Here is a 19,007-nt window from a genome sequence, read left to right on the forward strand (position 1 = left end):
TGCTAACCCGTAACAGCTGATGGCCACTCAGTCACAGTTGACGGCCATCTACTACCCAAGCCAGCACCTTTCCACATGAGGCCAAGAGCCTGGAAACTGCCCTTTGGGACTCTGTCCCTACAGCCTGCTCCCAAGGAAATGAGCGAGGGGAGTGTCATGCAGGGAGTCACACGGGGTTTCTGGTCCCACTCCCCACATAAGAACGCAGGACATGGTGAGGCCAAAAAGGAACACCCACGGAGCCATAGGTAGGGGAGCCATACCACTATACTCTCACTGGCAGCTGGGTTGGAGACACAGGAAGCAGGAGCCACAGAATCCGCAATCCACACTCCACCGCTTGCTAGCTCAGCCACCATCTTCTTGCTAGCCTCCATTTTTGCTGCTAGCGTAGCCACAGCAGTTATATTAGTGGCCAATGGCTCACTGGTTACAGCTAATGGCCAACTAGCCACAGCTGATGGCCATCCAATCACAGTTGATGGCCATTTACTACCTGAGCCAGCACCTTTCCACGTGAGGCCGAGAGCCTGGAAACTGCACTCCTGGCTCTGTCCCCACAGGGAGAGTTGGGGGTTACTTTCCCAAAATATCGTGGGCAGCAGCACCCCCTTGCTCAGCGCCTGCCCTGTCACCACCGTGCCCCCTGCTCCTTTCCTCAGGCCCCCGACCTCTGGGTGACCCTCAGAGGTGGCAATGATGCCAGGTGCAGGCACATTGGGGGGCTGGGACTGCTGGAAGTTTACCACGACCTGCAGGGTGCTGGGGACATGCAGTCTTGCTGGGAGCAGGAAGAAGGGGCAGCAGGATACCCGCTGGCCACTTCAGCCCCACCCCCACCCCACACAGCTGCCTGCCTCAGCCCAGGCCCATTAACCAAGCCTGATGACTGGGGGAAGTCAGAAGGAGACAGTTCCGTTGACAAATTCCTCAGAGGATCTGTTAAAGGATGGTGACAGGAGGCGGACTGGCCTCCTGGTTGGGGGAAGGAGGGGGGCCTCGGCCTTCCTAGACCCTCGTGGAACTCCTGCCCACCCGCCCCCTTTGGCCCACGCATAAAGGACCAGATGGACTAGACGGACGTCCAGATGCAGGGGTGGGGAAGCGGGCCCCCGGGATGGGTACAGGCTGGCCACACGCCTGCATCCCTGGGCCCAAGAGGCAAGCAGGGACCAACGGCGGAAAAGGCCATCATGGGGCCTCCGGGATGCAAGGGCAGCACGGAGGTGGGCGACCTGGCCCAAGGGCCCCCAAAGCCTGAGGTTGCTCAGACGGCAGAAGAAAGATGGGTTCCCACCCAGCACTGCCCACCATCACACCCAGGAATCTGCGGACGTCACGGTGCCCACGCCATGCCCCATCTATCCTCTAAGTACCCATGGCAGCCTTTGGGAGCCCTGGCTGGGGGTCTTTGTGGGGTCTCGGCCATGACATTATTTCTTTCTAGTTTTCCAGGTGGCCCTAATGCATGGCAAGGGTTGAGAATCACAGTTCAACTAGAAAATACATCATTTTAAAGACATGGGCAGAACGCCAGGAGCCTCTAAGGGCAAGAGCCCTGTGGGCAAAGGTTGTGAAACTCCACAGTAGCAAACCCAGGACCCCAGGGGGTGGAGGAGAGAGCTAGGGGGAGAGTGGGGGCCACAAAGGTGGCCATGGGTTCCCCAAAGCTATGCTCAGAGCCCCACAGAGACATAAGAGATGATGGACAGGGGTTGGGGAGTGGCCTTGGCATGGAATATTCTAGAAAGGAAGAGGAAGGCTACACCAGGTCGTTCCCTTCGGTCAGAGAGATGCCCCTGGAGAGGAAAGAAGCTGAGCCTTCCCTGGTGGGTCCTGGGCCAACACCTCTGGACTCCAGGGCAGGGGGGAGGGGCCGGCTGTGCCAGATGGGCTCATAAGCCTGGTAAGCAGCTGGTAAACCCGGAGCTGACAGCCCTAGGAGCCCAGTAGAAACAGTGGGAGGGGCCCGAACAGCCAGCCAGACCTCAGCTACAACCAGCAGTAGAAGCATCTTTGGAGGGACATTTGGTGGCCCAGGAAATGGTCATGGTGTGACGCTAAGTGAAGGAGGAGCAGGTCGCAGTGCAACTGGGTATAAACAGAGCTAGTGTGCGATGTACACACGCCAGCGGCTAACGGCCTGGGCCAAGCCCCCCAGGCGGTGTTCCATTAGAGGAACTGAGGGCATGAGTTGTGGGGGGGCAGGGAGCGGGGCTACATGTTCCAAATTTTCCACAATGAGCACATATTAGTTTTGTAACAAAAAATAAGCCATGCACATTACCTTATAAACACTGAGAATGGCCTCCCTCTCCTCCTGGCAGTGGCCAGGCCAGTCCCAGACCCTGGGAGATGGGACAGGAAGGGAGGGACCCTCAGGAAGGGCCCCAGGGCAGGAGAACCCAGTGGCCCTGACAGGGATGGAGGCAGCACCCACCAGCCACCCGCCCATCAGTGACATCATCTCCCTGGGCTGTGGTGTCCCGCATATTTCAGTCCCTGGACAGCCTTCCGCCAGCCAGCCCCGCCCCTCCCACCGGTCTGACGGCCGATGTCACCTGAAGGGCTGGGAGAGAGTTCCGCCCACCTAAGTTATGAGCCAACTTGCAGCAGCCAAGACTGCCATAAAACTTCCTGCCTCATTATCCATCTCTGCCCTGCCAGCCATACATCCAAACCCCACCCCACCGACTTCCTTTTAACTAATAGGACACTTAGTTTAATGAGGAGAGTTTGCATAAGAGGGACTTGCTAATTAAATTTTAAACCTTGTCATTCTAAAGATTAGCCTGAGCTCTGAACAAAGCATTTGTCAGGGAGAGAGGAGCCCACACCTCTCCCCAAGGAAAGGCCCCTTGGGGGTCTTGGGTATAAAGTATGGACAGGCCTCTGGCTCATGCGGCCAAACAGGAATCTTCTGGAAGACCTTGGAGGCTCTCAGCCCCAGGCCCCCAAGGCACCCGGGGACTACTGGGGCCATTGCCCTGAGGAGATGATAAGGGGTGTGCTCACCACACCCACCCCTGATGCCAGGGACCCTTCTAAGGAGCCCGACCACCCTGGCCTCCGATTCAGGAGTAAATGCCATGGGAGGGGCCAGTGGGCGCTTGGGGGTCCCTCTCCCTTTCTGTCATCCCATCCTTCTCCTCACCCTGCCTGCCATGGCCTGGCAGCCAGCCCTGCAGCTCGGAGCTAGTGGCCAGAGGCTGGCCCACCTGCTCTGTCCTGGAGGGAGGCCATAGGGATCCTCTCAGGGGTGCACACACTGCAGTGGCTGACCCCCACACTGGCTGTCCGGCCTGTCTGCCACCCACCAGCCAGCATTGTTCCCCAAGCAATGGGAGGGGGCATGTGAAGAGGGTGTGTCTCATCAGCCTGGAACACCACTGGCACGACTTCTGACCTTCCTGAAGGTCAAACAAGGCTGGTGGTGAGGGTGGGCCAACCTGGGGACAATGCCCAGGGGCCTCTTGTGGAGCTTTTGACTGGGAGACAGGACAGTCACTTTATAAATGACCACAGAGGTGGGGAGGGGGGAGGTCTCCCTCATCTCACCTTCCTGTCCAGACACAGGCCCTTTCCCGGAGCGGAGAAGAGCAAGTTAAAATCCATTCCTGTCATTTACTCACAGCTAACACCAGGCCAGCTGTTCTCCGCTGGGGAGGGTCCGTCTGCTGCCAGCCCCTGGCCCTAAGCACTGTCCCTCCATCCAGGTGCCAGCGGCTCTGCAGACCTCTGTGTGCTGGACCGTAGGGGGAAGAGAGATGAAGCTGGAGTCTCCCTGGAGGGGACCTTTCTGGGGAGAGGGCAGGTTTGGGGTGGGTGGATGCCGACTCCATGACCCCCCGGTGGGGGTGCTCCCGCAGGGCCCCTGGTCCCACGCTGCTGTTGTTTATTATGATTCTCTGTTTGATCTGCGTGGGCGATGCCCTCACCCCCACGGGCAGCCTGCAGGGGAGTAAGCGGTGTCCCCCTTTTAAAAATTGAGGTGAAATTCACACAACATAAAACGAACCATTTTAAAGTGTACGCGGTGCAACCAACCAGCACCTCCATCTAGAACTAAACCAGTTCCATCACCTCAGGAAGGAACCCCAGACTTATCAACAGTCACCCCAACCCCCCTCAGGCCCCGGAACCACCGATCCACTGTCCATCTGAGTTCATTTATTTACTGATGGACATTTAGGTGGTTTCCACCCTCTGCTATTGGGTTAGTGCTGCTGAGAATATGTGTGGCTGGGCCGGGCTTGAGTCCCGGTTTTAATTCCTCTGGGTGCATGTCCAGGAGTGGAACTGCTGGGTCACACCATAATTCCGCATTTGCGTTCCCAGCAGCAGTGTGTGGGGGTTCCATTTCCCCATACCCTCGCTACACTTGTTCATATCTGTTGTTATTACCATAGCCATGGGAGGTGGGGAGTGGTATCTTCCTGAGCTTCTGGTTTGCATTTCCCTGATGACTAGTGTGATGGGCTCCTCCTGGGCTTGTTGACCAGGTGAGGAAAACCAGGCTCGCAGAGGTGCTGGCGGACCGCACGTGTGGGGACAGGACGCGGCTTCCGTCCCAGCCTTCAGGTTCTAGGACAGGCTCCAGACCCACAGCACACTGCTCCCGCCTGGCTTCTGCCTACCCACCTTGGGGCAGACGCTGCCTAGAGCAGGACACAGGACCATGAGCTGCCTCTGACCCGTCTGGGTTCTCCAGCCCTGGCGCCGGGGTCAGAGGAAACCTAGACTGTGAAACTCTGAGGACAGCAGTGCCCCCAGGACCTCAGTGCAGAAGCAGTGATCACTGCAAGTTAGGAAGTCCTGGGCTCAGCCTATCCATCCCTCTGCCTCAGGGCAAGTCCCAGCCAGCCCAGCGTGGCCAAAAGACGAGGGTATTTTCGCTTCTGCTACAATGGACAGGAGGTCCCCCAATGAGGACCCTCTGCAGCCACCACGAATCACATACCCTTGCCCTTAGAGAGTATGGGGGGGGGTGAGCTTTGTGTGCATGCATGAGCTTTGTGTAGAGTGGGTGAGTGTGCACATGTGTGAGCGTGTCAGTGTGTGCACACGTGCTGGCACGGAGCAGGGGTCCTGAGTCTGCAGATGCACAAGTCTGGCAGGGTCCTACTTGCTCTGGGTCAGTGGGACTTGCCCCTGTTTCCGGCTTTCCCTCGGTAAGCTACTGGAACCCGGGAAAGGAGGTTGTGTTTGTTGCTCTTTACAGGCTCAGAGAGGCTGAGCCACTGGCCCAAGGTCACACAGCTGCAGGGAGCAAACGAGTAGCAAGGTCAGTTCCCCCCAGCCTGTGCTCTGGTGCCTGGCTCTGCCAGGTCCTTAATGACAGACAGGCAGGACTCAGCGGGAAGCCCAGGACATCCCCACCTCATGTCTCTCTGGCTCAGGAACCCAACCTAGCCCCAGCTGATGTCAGCCAGGTGGACCATCCAACCTGCATCCAGCAACCTAGCTGAACCGGCTCACCTGGACCGTCTCTCAGGGATGCACAGAATGGAAGGTTTGAGGGCTGTATGAGCATCTCGGGCCGGTGGCCACCCCTCCAGGGACGACCTCCACACCTGCTGTAACACATTCACACGAACTCTTGCACACTCACACCCATCACACATGTGCATCACTGACTTGGGTCTGCAGAATCTGTAGTTCTTCCCCAGGCTGGGCCTTGGCCTCTATCCCCTAAAGCTGAGTCGCCCCCTAAAGCTGCTTCTCAGTCTCATATCTATTTTTGAATGCCAGGAGGGAACTCCGCTGGTCAGGAGGGAATATTTTTATGGTAAAAAATGAACCTCATTGCATCAGCTCTAAGGAGGGATGGGAGCCGTCACCGCAGGTCGCCCAGGCAGACTGATGAAAATTCTGCTTATGAAGTCGCTGCTTCCCCATTAATTAGGGGGGAGGGGGCGGTCCACACCACCGTGCACCTCGCCACGGCCAAAAGCTTGTCAACATTTCCCACGAAGAATGAAAATGTAAATAACTTTCAGATTATTCAATGTCACCAAGGTATGGAAAAGGTCGCAATGCTGGGTGCCATTTATCTCGTTGTGGATTTAAAGAGCTTTTTTCCTATTAAATTTCTTAAAATTAATGTTTTATGTTGCTCAGAGTAATTTGAACAATTATGGGCTTAAAGAATTGATCATTACAGCCCCTGGGGGATAGCTGCCAGGCTGATTCCTCTGGAAACACACTGATTTATCGTCTTGCTACTCAACCAACTAGGGAAGGCCCCAAGAGTTCAGGCCCCCAACTCCCCTCTCCAGGTCTGGGAGGGCCGGTCCCCAAGATAAACCAGAGGTGTCTATGTCAGAAGGTGAGGAGAGAGAGGAGGGGGAGAGGGAGGGTGTGTCCCATGGTCTCAGGGAGAGCCAAGGCGGCCATGATTGGGGAGGGTTTTTTGAGCTTTCACCCTGTGCGAAATTTAAAAGGAAATATATTGTATTGGTCAAAATTATTTGTATTATTTAGGTATTTAATGTTAGGTAATGTAATACAATCGCTGGGTTCAAAAATTAACAAGCCTTAACCCCCCCCCCCACGCACACAAAATGAGGCTAAAAAGCCCGGTGGGTCCCACGTGCCCACTAGGGCGCCCCTCACCCGGAGCCCGCTTGCCCCTTCTGCTCGCCCACCTGCGGGGCCTCCCACCCAAGCAAACCGGAACAAAAAGGCACAACACACGCCTGCTCCAACAACACGCGTCCTCAGCTCTCCGAGCGCACCAGCTTCGCAGCTCCCTTCCCAGCTCGGTTCCCTCGCCAGCGGCGCCAGCAGACCCCGGCTGGCACAGACGCGGCCCAGGGCGCCAGTCGGGTCCCCTCCTAGGTGGGTACGCTCTGCGGGGGCGGACCCTCCCACACCGCTCCCTGGGCCCCGCCCTGCTGGGAGTTCTAGGCCCCGGACTTCAGGCCGGGGCTGACCTCAGGCTTTGGCCTGGGCGCCCCACTCGGCCTGGTTCCGTGCGTGCGGAGACCGGGCGCAGGGAACGCTGCATTCTCGTCTGACACCCACACGCAACTAGACTCTCTGCTGGCTAACGGGCTTCATCGTGGGAAACAAGGGGTGGCCTCCAGGTGACCCCTGAAGAAGGGGACCTGGAACCATGGGGCGTCAGCCTTCCCCTTTCCTTCTCCTGCGAGGGGAGGCCTGCAGATGGCCCCGCGGTCCGAGGTCCTCTTCGCCCGAGGTCTGCTTCTCCCACCTCTGCGCAGTGGAACCTGAGCCCTCACTGCGTGTCGGGCCTGTCCCGGTCCACATCCGACGGGCTGGGCGGGACCCCAGGGGTGGAGCGTGGGGCACAGGAGGGCTGGACAATGCGAGAGCCACGCACTTCGTTCAGACAGGGAATCGGAGGCGGAGAGGTTATGCAGTGAGCAGTCGGGTGACCGTGGGTGTAGCCCGCGAAGCCCCATCTTCAGGTCCCGCGCGCGCACGCTGCGCGTTAGTTCCGCCGTCGGTCTCACGCCCCTCCTGCGCTCTTGGCTGGGCCCCGGGCGCACCGGGCCGGGGACGCCCCAACTCGGGGTCATCGACGCGTCGCAGCTGCAGCAAGCTCGGCGGGAACTGCAAACAGGCGGAGGGCCCCGCGGGGACACTTAGCACTTTATTAACCTGTCAGCGCCGAGCAGGTCCCCGGCGGCCTCGGGGCGGGGCCCGAGGATTTATGACACGCCCTCCGGGCTGCGCGAGGAGGCAGCGTCTGCCCTCGGCCATCCGCCCCTCATCCCGAGTCCCACCCAGGCTCGGGCCACTTTCCCCTCAGGGCTCCTGTCGCCCCTGGAAAGAGAACAAAGTCATAGACTCAGGGTTGCGCCCTACCTGCCGCTCCCCGGGATCCCTGACTTTTGAGCCCCACGCCCAAGCCAGCCCCGTTCGCCTCACGCTTTCAGCCGTGACGCCTGGGCTTACAACGTCCCCTAATGCGCAAACCCCACCTGCGCTCCGATCACGGCCGGCTCTTCCCTGGTCGCCCACCCCCCTCCCCTTCTCCTGTTCCTGCCCAGGCACCCCATCTGGGGAGTGTGTGCTCCTCCTTTCAAGTAGGGGGGACTCCTAGCCTATCCCCCCATTCTCTGTTCTGATGGTGCCTGGTCTAGGGGCCTGTCCTCCCACCCATCTCGGTGCCCTAACTGTCCAGTGGGGGCCCTCTGGTGAGCACTTACCAGAGGGTAAGCTGGAGCCCCACGTTCATGGACTCTCCTCTTATGTCCCCCCTTCCAGGGGGCTGTGACCACTGTCTCCACAGGAGAAAAGGGGGCTCAGAGGAGGCAGGTCACTTGCTCAGAGTCACACAGCAAGTTAGCAGATGGCTGGGACTGGAGTCCAAGTTGGAGAGACCCCGGTGACCATGTGCCGTGACTCTCCTGACCAGCTGACTCCACCAGCCCTCCCCCACCCACCAAATGGTGCCAGCTCCAAGGTGTAAGCTGTGCTCTATCAAATTCCCTGGCCACCCCAGCCCCTGCCTCTCACAGGGACAGTGTGGAGGCCCCAGCCCCTCCCCCCATGGAGGGACAGCCTGTTCCCCTACATCTCCTTCCAGTGCTTGGAAGTTTGGCCAAGATCCAGGGACAAAAGGGCCCCAGTTCACACCAGGTGTCATCCCTGGCGAGGAGCCAGCAGCGACTCCAACACAGCCTCCCAGCTTTCAAAGAACCGACCCCCACCCTAACGCCAAGCTCTGCCTGCGCCCCATCCCCACCCCCCTGGCCTCACTGAAGACACGGACCTTCCAACGTCTGCAACTGACAAATTTATTGAAGTCTTGGAAAAAGCCGATGGTCAGAGAATAAATAAAAGACACGGGACGTTCACAGAACCAACAGGCAGCTTGGGATGCAGGTTTGCAGGAATTACTCGGACTTACACGCAGCCGGCCTTTGTATCTGGGGACCCCAGCCAGAGAGCATCAGACGGAGGAGAGGGGGCAAGCTCGGAGCAGCCCCGCCCCAGCCTTCTCCAGCGGGATGTCCAACCCTCTGGCAGCTAGAGCAGGGGCTGGGACGGAAGGCCCCTGGCTGTTTGGCAACGGAAATGGGTGGTCTGGGCGTGGCCTGGACCCCAGGGCGGGAGACTGTGACTGGGAGGGGTGTGAAAACTTAGTCTGCGCGGGGAGGGATCTCCTAGTGGGCTGATCTGGACACGGGGTAGATCTGGACACGAGGGGCCCCCAAGGAGTCCGGTCAACTCCACAAACTAGTGGAGTCAAGAACAGAAAGATCTAGAGCCGGCTGCGCCAGGGGGGAGGGGTGGGGAGGCTCCTGGGGAAGGTGGGGATTGGTGGCAGGAAGGCCCCAGAGGGATCAGAAGACACGGGCATGCCCTCCTCCCCCGCACTACTGCCTCACCCCTGGAGGAACGAGGCCCATCTCTGACCTAAAGTGGGGCCAGGGTGCTACACAACTCAGAAAGATGGACCCTGGGAAATGAAAGCACGATTAGCATTATTTTTTAATTTTCGAAATTAAAGCATCTTCCAGCCTAAGGGCTGTGCTGGTCTGGGCTGGGAGAGGCCACAGCGTGAAGGCCAGGCCTAGATGGGGTGACATTTCATGTCTATTATCAGCAGCAAGCCCTCAGTTAATTGGTCGATAAAGGGAGAAATCTGCTTATAAAACAAGGCTTGCTGGGTAGTCACCAGGTGGGCCAGCCCTGTGTCAGAGGACTAGGGGGCATGGATAGCCCCTGCTCCAAGGGTGCTCCACAGAACCGAGCCCTCCCTTGGCGTCCTCATCCTGTCCCCCGCTGGTGGCACCTGCTTCTCTCGGAGGTCCAGGGCTTCCCAGGGCTTCGGGAATGGAGGAGAGTGCAGCTCCAGGCCACCCAGCCAGGGGCAGAGCTGCGGACCAGACGCTTCCAGTCAGGTACTCAGTGGAGCCAGGAGCCTCGGTCAGAACTGGGCGTGGTCCACCTCATCCAGCCAGGAGGCGGGGCTAGCAGGGAAGTCGGGGTAGCCCCCGCTGCTCCCGGTAGACAGGTCAGAGCTGGGTCCGTTCCCTGCCAGCACCCTCATGGGTGGGGGCCCACCTGGAGCCCCCGAGGGCACAAGGCCCAAGCCAGCATCCGGGTACACCAAACTGGAGAGGAGGGGCTGGGGGCCTGGAAGGCTCTGCAGGGCAGCCGGGGACGGAGGGACGCCGTAGGGGCTGGCCGGGCGCAGCTCTCGGTACTGCTCCGGGCCGGCCAGGCCCCCATGCTCCAGCGGGAAGCTGCCTGGTGCTCCCGCGGGCCGGCCCAAGGCTGGGGTAGGCTCCGCTAGGCTGCCATAGAGGCCGTTAGCAGGGCCCATCTCGGCCATGGACGGTTCTTCTGCAATGGAAGCAGAGGGCGCTGCTCAGTGCTCACCCCCCTCCACCTCTAGACCCCCTCAGTGCCCCTGCTGCAGGGGTGACCTGCCCCACATCACACAACCGGCCAGCCCAACTCTCTTCTGCTCTTAGAACTCACCGGCCCTCTGTCCCCACCTCTCCACCCCTGCGTTGGTTCAGCTCCGTCCCACCAGGCGTCTAAGGAACGGAGGATCCCCGTGGGACGGTGCCAGGAGCGGTCAGGTCAGGGAGCAGGGCTCCGGGACAATCCCCAAAGCTGCCTTGGGAGGGGTGGCACAGGTACCACTCACCCCCACTTTGCAGACAAGTTACCTGAAGCCCAGAGAAGCTGGGTGAGTAGCCTAGGGTCACAAAGCAGCCAGAAACAGTCACCTGCACAGCCTCTCTGAGGATGGGCATTGAGGGGTGGGGTGTGAGGGTCCCTTGGTGTAAGAGAATGATCGGCTGCCACAGAGGAAGGGGGACCCCCCAACACCAAGCACCCAGGACTTGTTAACCGTTTACCCCAACATTGTGCTGCCCAGTTTCCTAAAAGTCATTGCGAGCGCAGGGAGCCAGAGACCCTCTGGTCTGGACCCTCCCCCATAAGAACACCTGCTGAAGGACAAGCCCGGTCACAGGGCTTCTGTCCCCAACCAAGGGAAGAGCAGTGGTCCTGAGCGGCCAACTCACCAGGCTTGGGGATGGGGAACCAGAGTCTACGAGAGAATTTTTTAAAGTAAGACTAAAGAGGCCACTGAGAGGAAATTCAGATTTACAGGCCTCCTGCAACCAACCAACCAACCAACCAACCCACCCACCCCACGTTCTTCGGGCCCTCAGCACTGCCTGCTCTCGGGGATGCGGGAGTTCGTGTCTGCGAGGCGGCCGCGGTGGCCGTCCCTGGCCCGCCGTACCGGTGAAGGAGACTTCGGCGTCGCTGTCCTGCCCCTCCTCCTGGACGCTGTCCTTGTCCGACTTGGAGCCGCCACGGGCGCGCTTCATGCTGCGGAAATACTGGCCCCAGCGTTGCCGGCCCGCGTCCTTCTTGAGTCTCTTCTCCTTGGCCCGGCGGTTCTGGAACCACACCTGAGGAGGGGGCGGGGACGGGTGAGTGGCCGCAGGACCGGGGAGGGCAGGGAGGCCGCAGGCGCCGGCGTGCGGGGCGCTGACCTGCACCACGCGCATGTCCAGGCCGGTCTCAGACGAGAGCTGCTCGCGCACGTGGCGCGCCGGCTTGGGCGACGTGTTGTAGGCGTTCTTCAGCGTCTCCAGCTGCTTGGCGGTGATGGTCGTGCGAGGCCGCTTGGCCGTGGCCTCCGCCTCTGCATCGCAGGGGAGCCTTGAGGCTGGGCCCGCTACTCCCGCCGCCCAGCGCTCCCTCCCCTCCGTGCGCGGGGACATCGGGGCCCCTAATGCCGATTCCCCCAGCGACCGACCGCCGTGGCTGCGGGGCCAGAGGGGCTTTGTGGGACGCGCGGGTGCTGGGAGAAACGGAGAAAACGGGGTGGAGGCGTCTGGGCCCCGGCGGCTCCGCGGCGGCCTTTTTTAGGAACCCGCAGGCCCCCTCTTTGTTCTAAGGGTGTGGGTAGGGCCCGATCTTCTCGAAGGTCAAGGACTTAGGGCGATAATTCAGCCCAGAGGTGATACTTTACATAATTCAGACCGGTCTCCCTGTGCTCGCGAGTGAGGCGGCGGCTAAGACCCCAGACCCCGGCTTCCCCAAAGTGGGTCTGTTCATTACCCTCCCCCCCTTCCGGCTCCGAGGCCAAAGGGCGAGGGTCCCCTCACCGCTCCAGCCTGGAGGGAAGGCGCTCAAATTCGGGCCCCTTAGTGAGCGCTCCGCAGCGGGCGCTGGAGGTGGGGATCCCTCCGCGCCCCACCCGGATTGGCCTTAGCCCCACTTTGCAGACGAGGAAGAGGGGCGCCAAGGCCAGCCCCGGCGACTGTCGCCCCCTCCCGCTGACCTCGCTGCTTCGCCGTCTCATAGTCCGCCTTGCACACCAGCCGGCTGTCCTCCATGAGGTAGAACTCGTCGCCCGTGGCCAGCTGCCGCTTGCACACCACGCAGGCGAAGCAGTGCAGGTGGTACACGAAGTCCTGGGCGCGGCGCACCACCTGCGTGGGCGGGATGCCCAGCTGGCACGCGGCGCACTTGGTTCCGAAGCGCCTGCGGGACGCACAGGGTGCGGCTCAGCTCGGCGAAGGCGGCCCCTTCGCCCGGAGCGGGTGCGAGAGGCTCGAGCGCGGCGCCGCGCAGGGCGGTTCCGGGAGGGAGGCTCGTGGGCGCTGCCCTGGTCACCTGCCCGGCAGCCCGGGTAGAGCCGCATAGAGTACGGAGAGGCGACCCAGGGGCCCCGGGGGGCACCGAGTCCTCGGTGGGGCGTCAGGGAGGTGAATCCCTTAGAAACCAGAGACCTATGACCGGAAGGCGCCCACCCCCGCCCCCGCCCCAGCACCAAGGACAAAAACAAGATCAAAACTAAGAGGGAGTAACTTCAACACAGTTCTACAAACTTGGGATTATCTTTTTTAACGACTGCTTCTGCAATTTACAAAATTAAATACGTAAAAATATTTTGTTGATGTGTTAGCCAGGCTCAGCCGCCCGCCACAGGAGGGGCCCCAGGGCGCCCTGCCTGTGTGACAGGAGGGAGTCTGGAAACGCGGGCTTCCAGGGTTCCTGGTCTGGTTATTGTTGCGAGTCGGGGGTCCCTCGGGGTGGCCACCCCAGGCCTCCTTTTCACGGGGCACACGGGGCCGCTGTCCCCCGGCGCCCCACCCCCCCGCAGCCAGGCTCACTTGAAGAAATCCTCTTTGCAGTACACGCTCTCCCCGCGGCTGAAGCAGCGCTCGGCCAGCGGCGTGTGACAGTCACTGCACTTGAGGCACTTGCTGTGCCAGTGGCGATCCAGGGCCTTGAGGATGAAGCGGTCCAGGATGTGTTGGTCGCAGCCAGCACACAGCGGGATCTCTGCAAGGCGAGGAGCTGCCGTGGTCACGGGAAGCACGGAAGTCACCTTCCACCCCAGCCCCAGACCCAGGGCTGCTGAGGGAGGCCCCCTGCCCTGCACACCCTCTTCCCCAGCCGGCTTGAGGGGCCACCTGGCTCCCCAAGTGCAGAGAGTATATGGCACAGAAGCCCACAGCCCAACCTGCAGTTAAAATTCAGGAAAACCAAAATCGGTTTAGAAACGTTCGGGTGAGTGAGAAGGTACCCAGGCCATTCCTTTAGGCCAGATACCGTCAGTCTCAAAGTGGTCCCGGTGCACGGACCACTGGAGGGCTGCACACTGGTCTGTTAGGAAAATCCTGCCCCAGGAGCTCTCTTAGAGGCTGAGCTGGCAAACGGGTCCTTACCATCACCCGGAGGCCAGGCACATGTGGCTGGGGGGGCACCCACCACACAACCTCCCTTGTTACTTTGCACAATTAAGCACCCTGGTGGAAGGAAACATTCCTTGTAAGCGTGGCCGTCCAGCCCGGTGGCCCTGTCTGCAGGCTACCAAGGTAAAAGCCGCTGCCCTCCCCGTCTGCGGGGGGCTGAGGGGGGACTTGTGAGTGGACTGGACAAATGGATGAATTGCTCTCATGCTCAAGCATGGGTACCGGAGCACACAGTAGGCAGTGTGCTCTCCCTTACAGTTACTTCAGCACCAGGTTCTCACGGGTTCTGCTCCCTTGGGACTGCAGGCCTCGGGAAGACAGGCTGGGGAAACTCGGGGGTGACCTGCAGGGGTCCCGGGGCCATGAGGGACTTTTCAGGGTGCTCGTGAGGTGAGGCCTCCCTGTTAATTCAGAAAAAGTCTCCTGGGGCTGAGAGAGCGACGCGCAAGGAGCTGGAAACCACACAAATATTGCACCCCCATAACCGTGCTCACCTCGCTGGCCCCGACCCCTCCGGCTCCAGGCCGACAGGCAATGGGTGGAGGACAAGAAAAGGACCTCTCTCGGATAGACCTCCCTCCCGCAGCAGCGGGAAACCCACGAAGGACGCGTTCCCGCGTCAGGCAAAACGCGGCCCCAGGTGCGGAGCCTTGGGGATCCGCCGGGCGCACCGGTTCCCCACCTGGATCCGCGATGGCAGGACAGCAAAGACCCCTGGCATAGAGCTGATGTCTGGATCGGCCCTCGCAACGTGTATTCAGCACCGCGGCCCGGACAGCTCCCCAACCAAGCCGCCCCCGGAGCCCGCGTCTGGCAAAAGCCGCACCCGCCGCGCCCTTCGCGCTCCCCGCGAAACCCTGGCGATCCGGGCCTTACGCTGCATGGCGGCTCCAGCCTCGGCGGGTCTTCTACCCTCGGCGCTGGCTGGGCCCAGGAGAGCCTCCTGCCCTCCCGCCGCCCGCTGCCTGCCAGCTCTCCTGAGCGGTAGCCTGGAGCCCGCCTCCCCTCCCTCCCTCCTTCATTTCCGCCCTCCCACCCCTTCCTCACAGCCCCTGTGGTCAACCCCTCCCAGAAACCGTCGGAAAATAAATAAGTAGGGGAGGATAGGACCCCACAGCCTGGATGTAACCCCTTTCCCACCTGCTCTGCTCCTGCCAGTCCCCACCTGTATCCATCCTGCCGGTCCCGCCAGCCCAGAAGCCCACGGAGAATGGCCCTGATTCCCCAGGACCCAAAGCACTGGGAGTGAGACTGGTACCAGTAGGAAGCTGGGGGCTTTCCTGTACAAGGGTCCTGAAGATCAGCAGCCCAGAGTGGGCCAACAGAACAGGTGCGTGTGGGTGCAGACGCCAAGACCCCAGCTAGAGGCATCTACAGATGGGGTCCAGCCTCACCTGGGCCCCTGCATCTGACTCTCTTCCCGGAAAAGTGTGGAAGGTCTGGAAGGGGGCTGTCCTCTTGGGCATCCTCCTGCCCCGTGGTCACTGGGCCCCATGGTTGTTCTCTGCAAACTCTCCCTATCTCGGAGAGGGTTTTCTAAACAGGTCCTGGGATCCCGAGGGCTCCTGGCCTGAGCGGTGCAACGCAGCGACCACACACCCGACAACACAGCTCCAGAGGCCCCGACGCAAACTTGCTGCCGGGGTGCCCAGGCGGTGACGTGCCGGGGCCCTTGCACCCACTTCCGCCCGGATCCCAAGGGTCCTGTAGCCAGGCCCAGAAAAGAGCGAGGGCCTCTGGATGTCCTGGTGGTCCGCCCTCCCTGGTGCAGCCGCTCAGCCAGGGCACCCACCTCGGCGTAAATCTTCCCTCCGTGCCAGCAGCGCCAGCAGCAGGTCGCCGCCCGCTGACTCCCGGCCCGAGCCCAGCTCCCCGCGAGCCTCCATGGGTCCAGCCTCCCGGCGCCCGTGCTCTCCGGCTCCGAACTTTCCCGGGGCCTGGTGAGGCCACGGCCTCAGTGGCCCCGGGCCGGCATCCGAGCGACTCCCGGCACTGCTGGGCGCTGAGCCTGCGGGCGGCCCCGGGCCCGGAGCCTCCGGCCGCGCCGAGGGCGGAGCGGCTGGGGGCGGGACCGCGGCACGGGGCGGGGCCAGAGGGGTCGCTAAGACTCGCTGGGGGCGTCCGCCAGCTCTGCGCGCCTTGGCGCGGGGACTCACGGTGCCCATACGCCACTTCAAGTGCCGGTGGGAGGGCGGGGACGGGCAGAGGAGGAGCCGGGTCAGGACTGCCCGCGGGCACTGGCTGGGGCCTCGCGGCTTCCTGCCCCTGCGCCGCGGGCGCAGGCTGAGGCCTGGACTCCAGAGAGCGCGCGCACGTAGGCTGGGGTCCTGGGAGGAGGGTTAGGGAGGGGGCCGGGTGATACGCCGCTGAGGCTCGGCTCAAGAGACGGAGCTGGGAGGCTTGGTGACAACGTCTGGTTGGGACGAAGGCCACCCGAGACCCAGAGAGCGTGAGTGTGGCGCCCAAGGGCTCACAGCGAAGCCACTAGGAGCCGGACTCAACCTCAGACCTCCCAGCTCTGACCAGCTTCTGGGCCCCACCCTTGGAACTTTTGCTACGAGTGAGCATAACGAAGGAGAGCAAGTCTCAGGAGGGAAACCCACTGTCCTCGGCCTGGACAGGCAGCCAAGACTCCAGGTCAGCAGGGACGGAGCTGGGAAAGCCAGGAATCCTCCCTCACTTTCCTCCACCCCTCAGCACCCTGCTTTCACAGAACGCAGCGCCTGCACCTGATTTTCCAACATCCTGCCCCAATCTAAACAGGTGAGCCTGTAGGAACCCACCCCTCCTTGCATGTAGAGAGATGCACCTACCCTAGGGCAGCTGCTCCTGACCAGAGGGCACACAGCACCTGGCCACAGGCCAGTGCCAACCCCATGCAGGCACCCACCATCAGGACACAGCATTGAGGGCCCCTTGCAGTGTGGGGCATGGGGAAGGCGGGGCACCAGGCACGGAGCAGGACCCACTCCCCAAAGTGCTGAGGGACTAGCAGGCTGATGCCATCCTCCAGTTCCCTCCACCTGAGAGTCCCACAGTAATGCCCCATCTCCCCCTGCCTCCTCCTGGCCACCAGTCACCTGGTCAGTGCAATTCTCCGTTTTGAGCAAAGGCCCATGTGGCCAGCACTGCAGCCCTTTCCTGTGCACTGCACTCGTTACCCAGAAGGACAGGGCATGGCGCACAAGCGGGACTGAGTGGGTGCTGCGTTGAGTGTCAGCTGCCACAGAGGCCTGCCCGAGAGGGGCCATGTGTGGTTTGACTGGGGAAGGAGCGGGTGGGCAGCGGGTGGAGGCTGCGGCCCCAGCGCTCGGCATCTGGCCGGCCCACCAACAATGCCTCCATTATTGCCTACCGTCTGTGGCAATCGAAAGGCCCTTGGGGAGGGCAGTTCAGGCGGGAGACCCAGCCCAAGGGCCCAGGAGCTGCACGGGTGGGCCAGTTGGTGAGGTCCAGGCTGGGCTGTGTGTGGGAAATGAGGGGCTGGGGTCTCGGGAGGAACTTGGCACCCTTGCTCTGCTCCATCCCTTTGCCCCAGTACCGGTGAGGCCCCTTCTGTTCCAGGGCAGTCGGCAACAATCCCCGGCCCCACACACTCGGGTCCAGGCCCCAACCACCCACCAGCCACAGCAGGCTTTCTCCAGGCCCTCCGCCCTCGGGCCCCCTACACGTTTGTTCCCATCTCTCCCGTCATGCCTGTGGCCCCTCAGACTTTCTTTCCCTCTCTGCACTCAGTGCGCTGTGCCCCTTCCTCCCAGGTGTCCCTTGCCGTCTGTCCCCTGGGGCCCTCCTGCTCGGGACTCTTACCCCGAGTCCCGGCGAAGGTGCAGAGGGCAGCGGCCGCGGAGGCCCCGGGCCTATCTCGGTCGCGCTCCGTTTCCAGCAGCATTGCTGCCGCGAGGCCGGGGTGAGCCCTAGTCGGCCGAGTCGCGCGGGTCGAGCTCCTCCCTCTTCCTCGGAGACCCCCGGGCAGGTTCGGAGCACCCGGAGGTCTGCGTCCACGTCGGAGCCGCCCCGTGTCCCTGTCCGCCAGCCAATGGGTCTGGGCGCTGTCCGTGGTGCTGAAGGAGGCGTGCTTGTTGCAGCCCACCTCCCATCTCCCCAGACTGCGGGTCTCCCGCCCATCTCACCACCCTCGCCCCTGCCCCGCCCCTCTTGGTTCCATGACCCGCCTACCCCCCCACCTCCCGTGGTGCCGTACCTCCTCCTGCCTTCCCACCTCCCCTGCAGGGGTAAGGAGGTAGGACTGGGGAGTAAGGGAAAGGGAAAGGGAACGGGAAAGGGGGCCGGCTTCTCCCCAAGCTCCAGTCCAAGGCAAGGGGATTTCACGGAAGTGGGCGCTCCCCCTGCCGCTCCTGCTTGTAGCCTCTGGAAGGCAACACCCAGGTTGCAAGTCTGGGTTGGCCCCTCCACCCTGTTGGGCTCCAGCCCAGGCCCCCACCCAGGGCCTGGCTCCAGGTGTGGGTTAGAGGCCTTCAACTGTTGCCTCTGGCCTGAGGCTTTCTGCCTTCACCTTCCCCTGGATCTCAGGCCACAGCCCTACTCCCTCAGCATAGGAACGGCAGCTGGGGTGCCAACAGAAACTACTCAAGGGCCATGAGCTCCAGGACCCTGGGCCTGTAACAGGCACTGATGGTGAGTCCACACACACCTCAGCACCACTCGGGCCCTGGCTGCTGGCCAGGGTACCCACTGGTCACTGTGTGCTGCCCGGCTGGCACACCAGGGACTACCTGTGCCCTCTCCGGGGGGGGGGGACCTGGGTGAAGATAGGGAGGGGGCTACCTACCAGCCTCTGCACAGCCTGGCCAGGGAAGCGAATCCACAAACTCCAGCCAACAGGTCTCCCTCCTAAGCCACACACAACTGCTGGAGACCTCCTCCCACGAAACAAGGCTGGGCAGGAGAAGAAATCAATAATTCAGGATCTGAGACAGCGAACAGGTGTCGGGGGCAAAGGCGCAGGTACACGGCCCACGAGGCTGGGCATTCAGGCCTGGTGGCGGAGGGGCAGCCTAGGAAAGCCACGTCCAGTAAGAGCCCATGTCCGGAACTGAGTGGCCTGGCGGCTAGGGGAGACTGGGGGTCCTGAGAGGTCCCCTTGAACAGGGGTGTACCCTGAAGTGTACAGTCCATCTGCAGCTGCCACCACCCACGCTCCCCGATCGGCTCTGTGAACTGAAGGCTGCTGCCCTGTTGTCAGTGTAGACCAGCCGCAGACTCGAGAACTACACTTATGCCCGCCTTTCACTGTCTGCCCAGCCTGGGGCCACCCGGTTCCCTACAGAAATCCTAGAC

The 19,007-nt window shown here is 61.8% G+C and overlaps 1 protein-coding gene across 3 annotated transcripts; it reads right to left on the reverse strand.

Annotated features, from left to right (window-relative positions):
* Positions 1 to 8,754: 8,754 nt before the first annotated feature.
* LHX3 (LIM homeobox 3) lies at positions 8,755 to 18,847 on the reverse strand. Of its 3 annotated transcripts, XM_019756853.3 has the most exons (7): positions 18,499 to 18,847; positions 17,517 to 17,770; positions 13,125 to 13,296; positions 12,290 to 12,492; positions 11,496 to 11,647; positions 11,240 to 11,411; positions 8,755 to 10,323 (listed from the first exon to the last, which is right to left on the reverse strand). In XM_019756853.3, exons 2-7 carry the CDS (start codon positions 17,596 to 17,598, stop codon positions 9,905 to 9,907), a joined length of 1,200 nt encoding a protein of 399 aa, XP_019612412.1. In that variant the 5' UTR covers positions 17,599 to 17,770; positions 18,499 to 18,847; the 3' UTR covers positions 8,755 to 9,904. The 3 variants fall into 3 exon arrangements, with proteins under 3 accessions (XP_019612412.1, XP_019612413.1, XP_019612411.1); XM_019756854.3 differs by lacking the exon at positions 18,499 to 18,847 and having other exon boundaries at positions 17,517 to 17,793; XM_019756852.3 differs by lacking the exons at positions 17,517 to 17,770; positions 18,499 to 18,847 and adding an exon at positions 15,502 to 15,790.
* Positions 18,848 to 19,007: the final 160 nt, after the last annotated feature.

The sequence above is a fragment of the Rhinolophus sinicus genome, chromosome 16, assembly GCF_057876585.1.
Source record: "Rhinolophus sinicus isolate RSI-liver-muscle chromosome 16, RSI-T2T, whole genome shotgun sequence".
NCBI classification, from domain to species: Eukaryota; Metazoa; Chordata; class Mammalia; order Chiroptera; family Rhinolophidae; genus Rhinolophus; species Rhinolophus sinicus.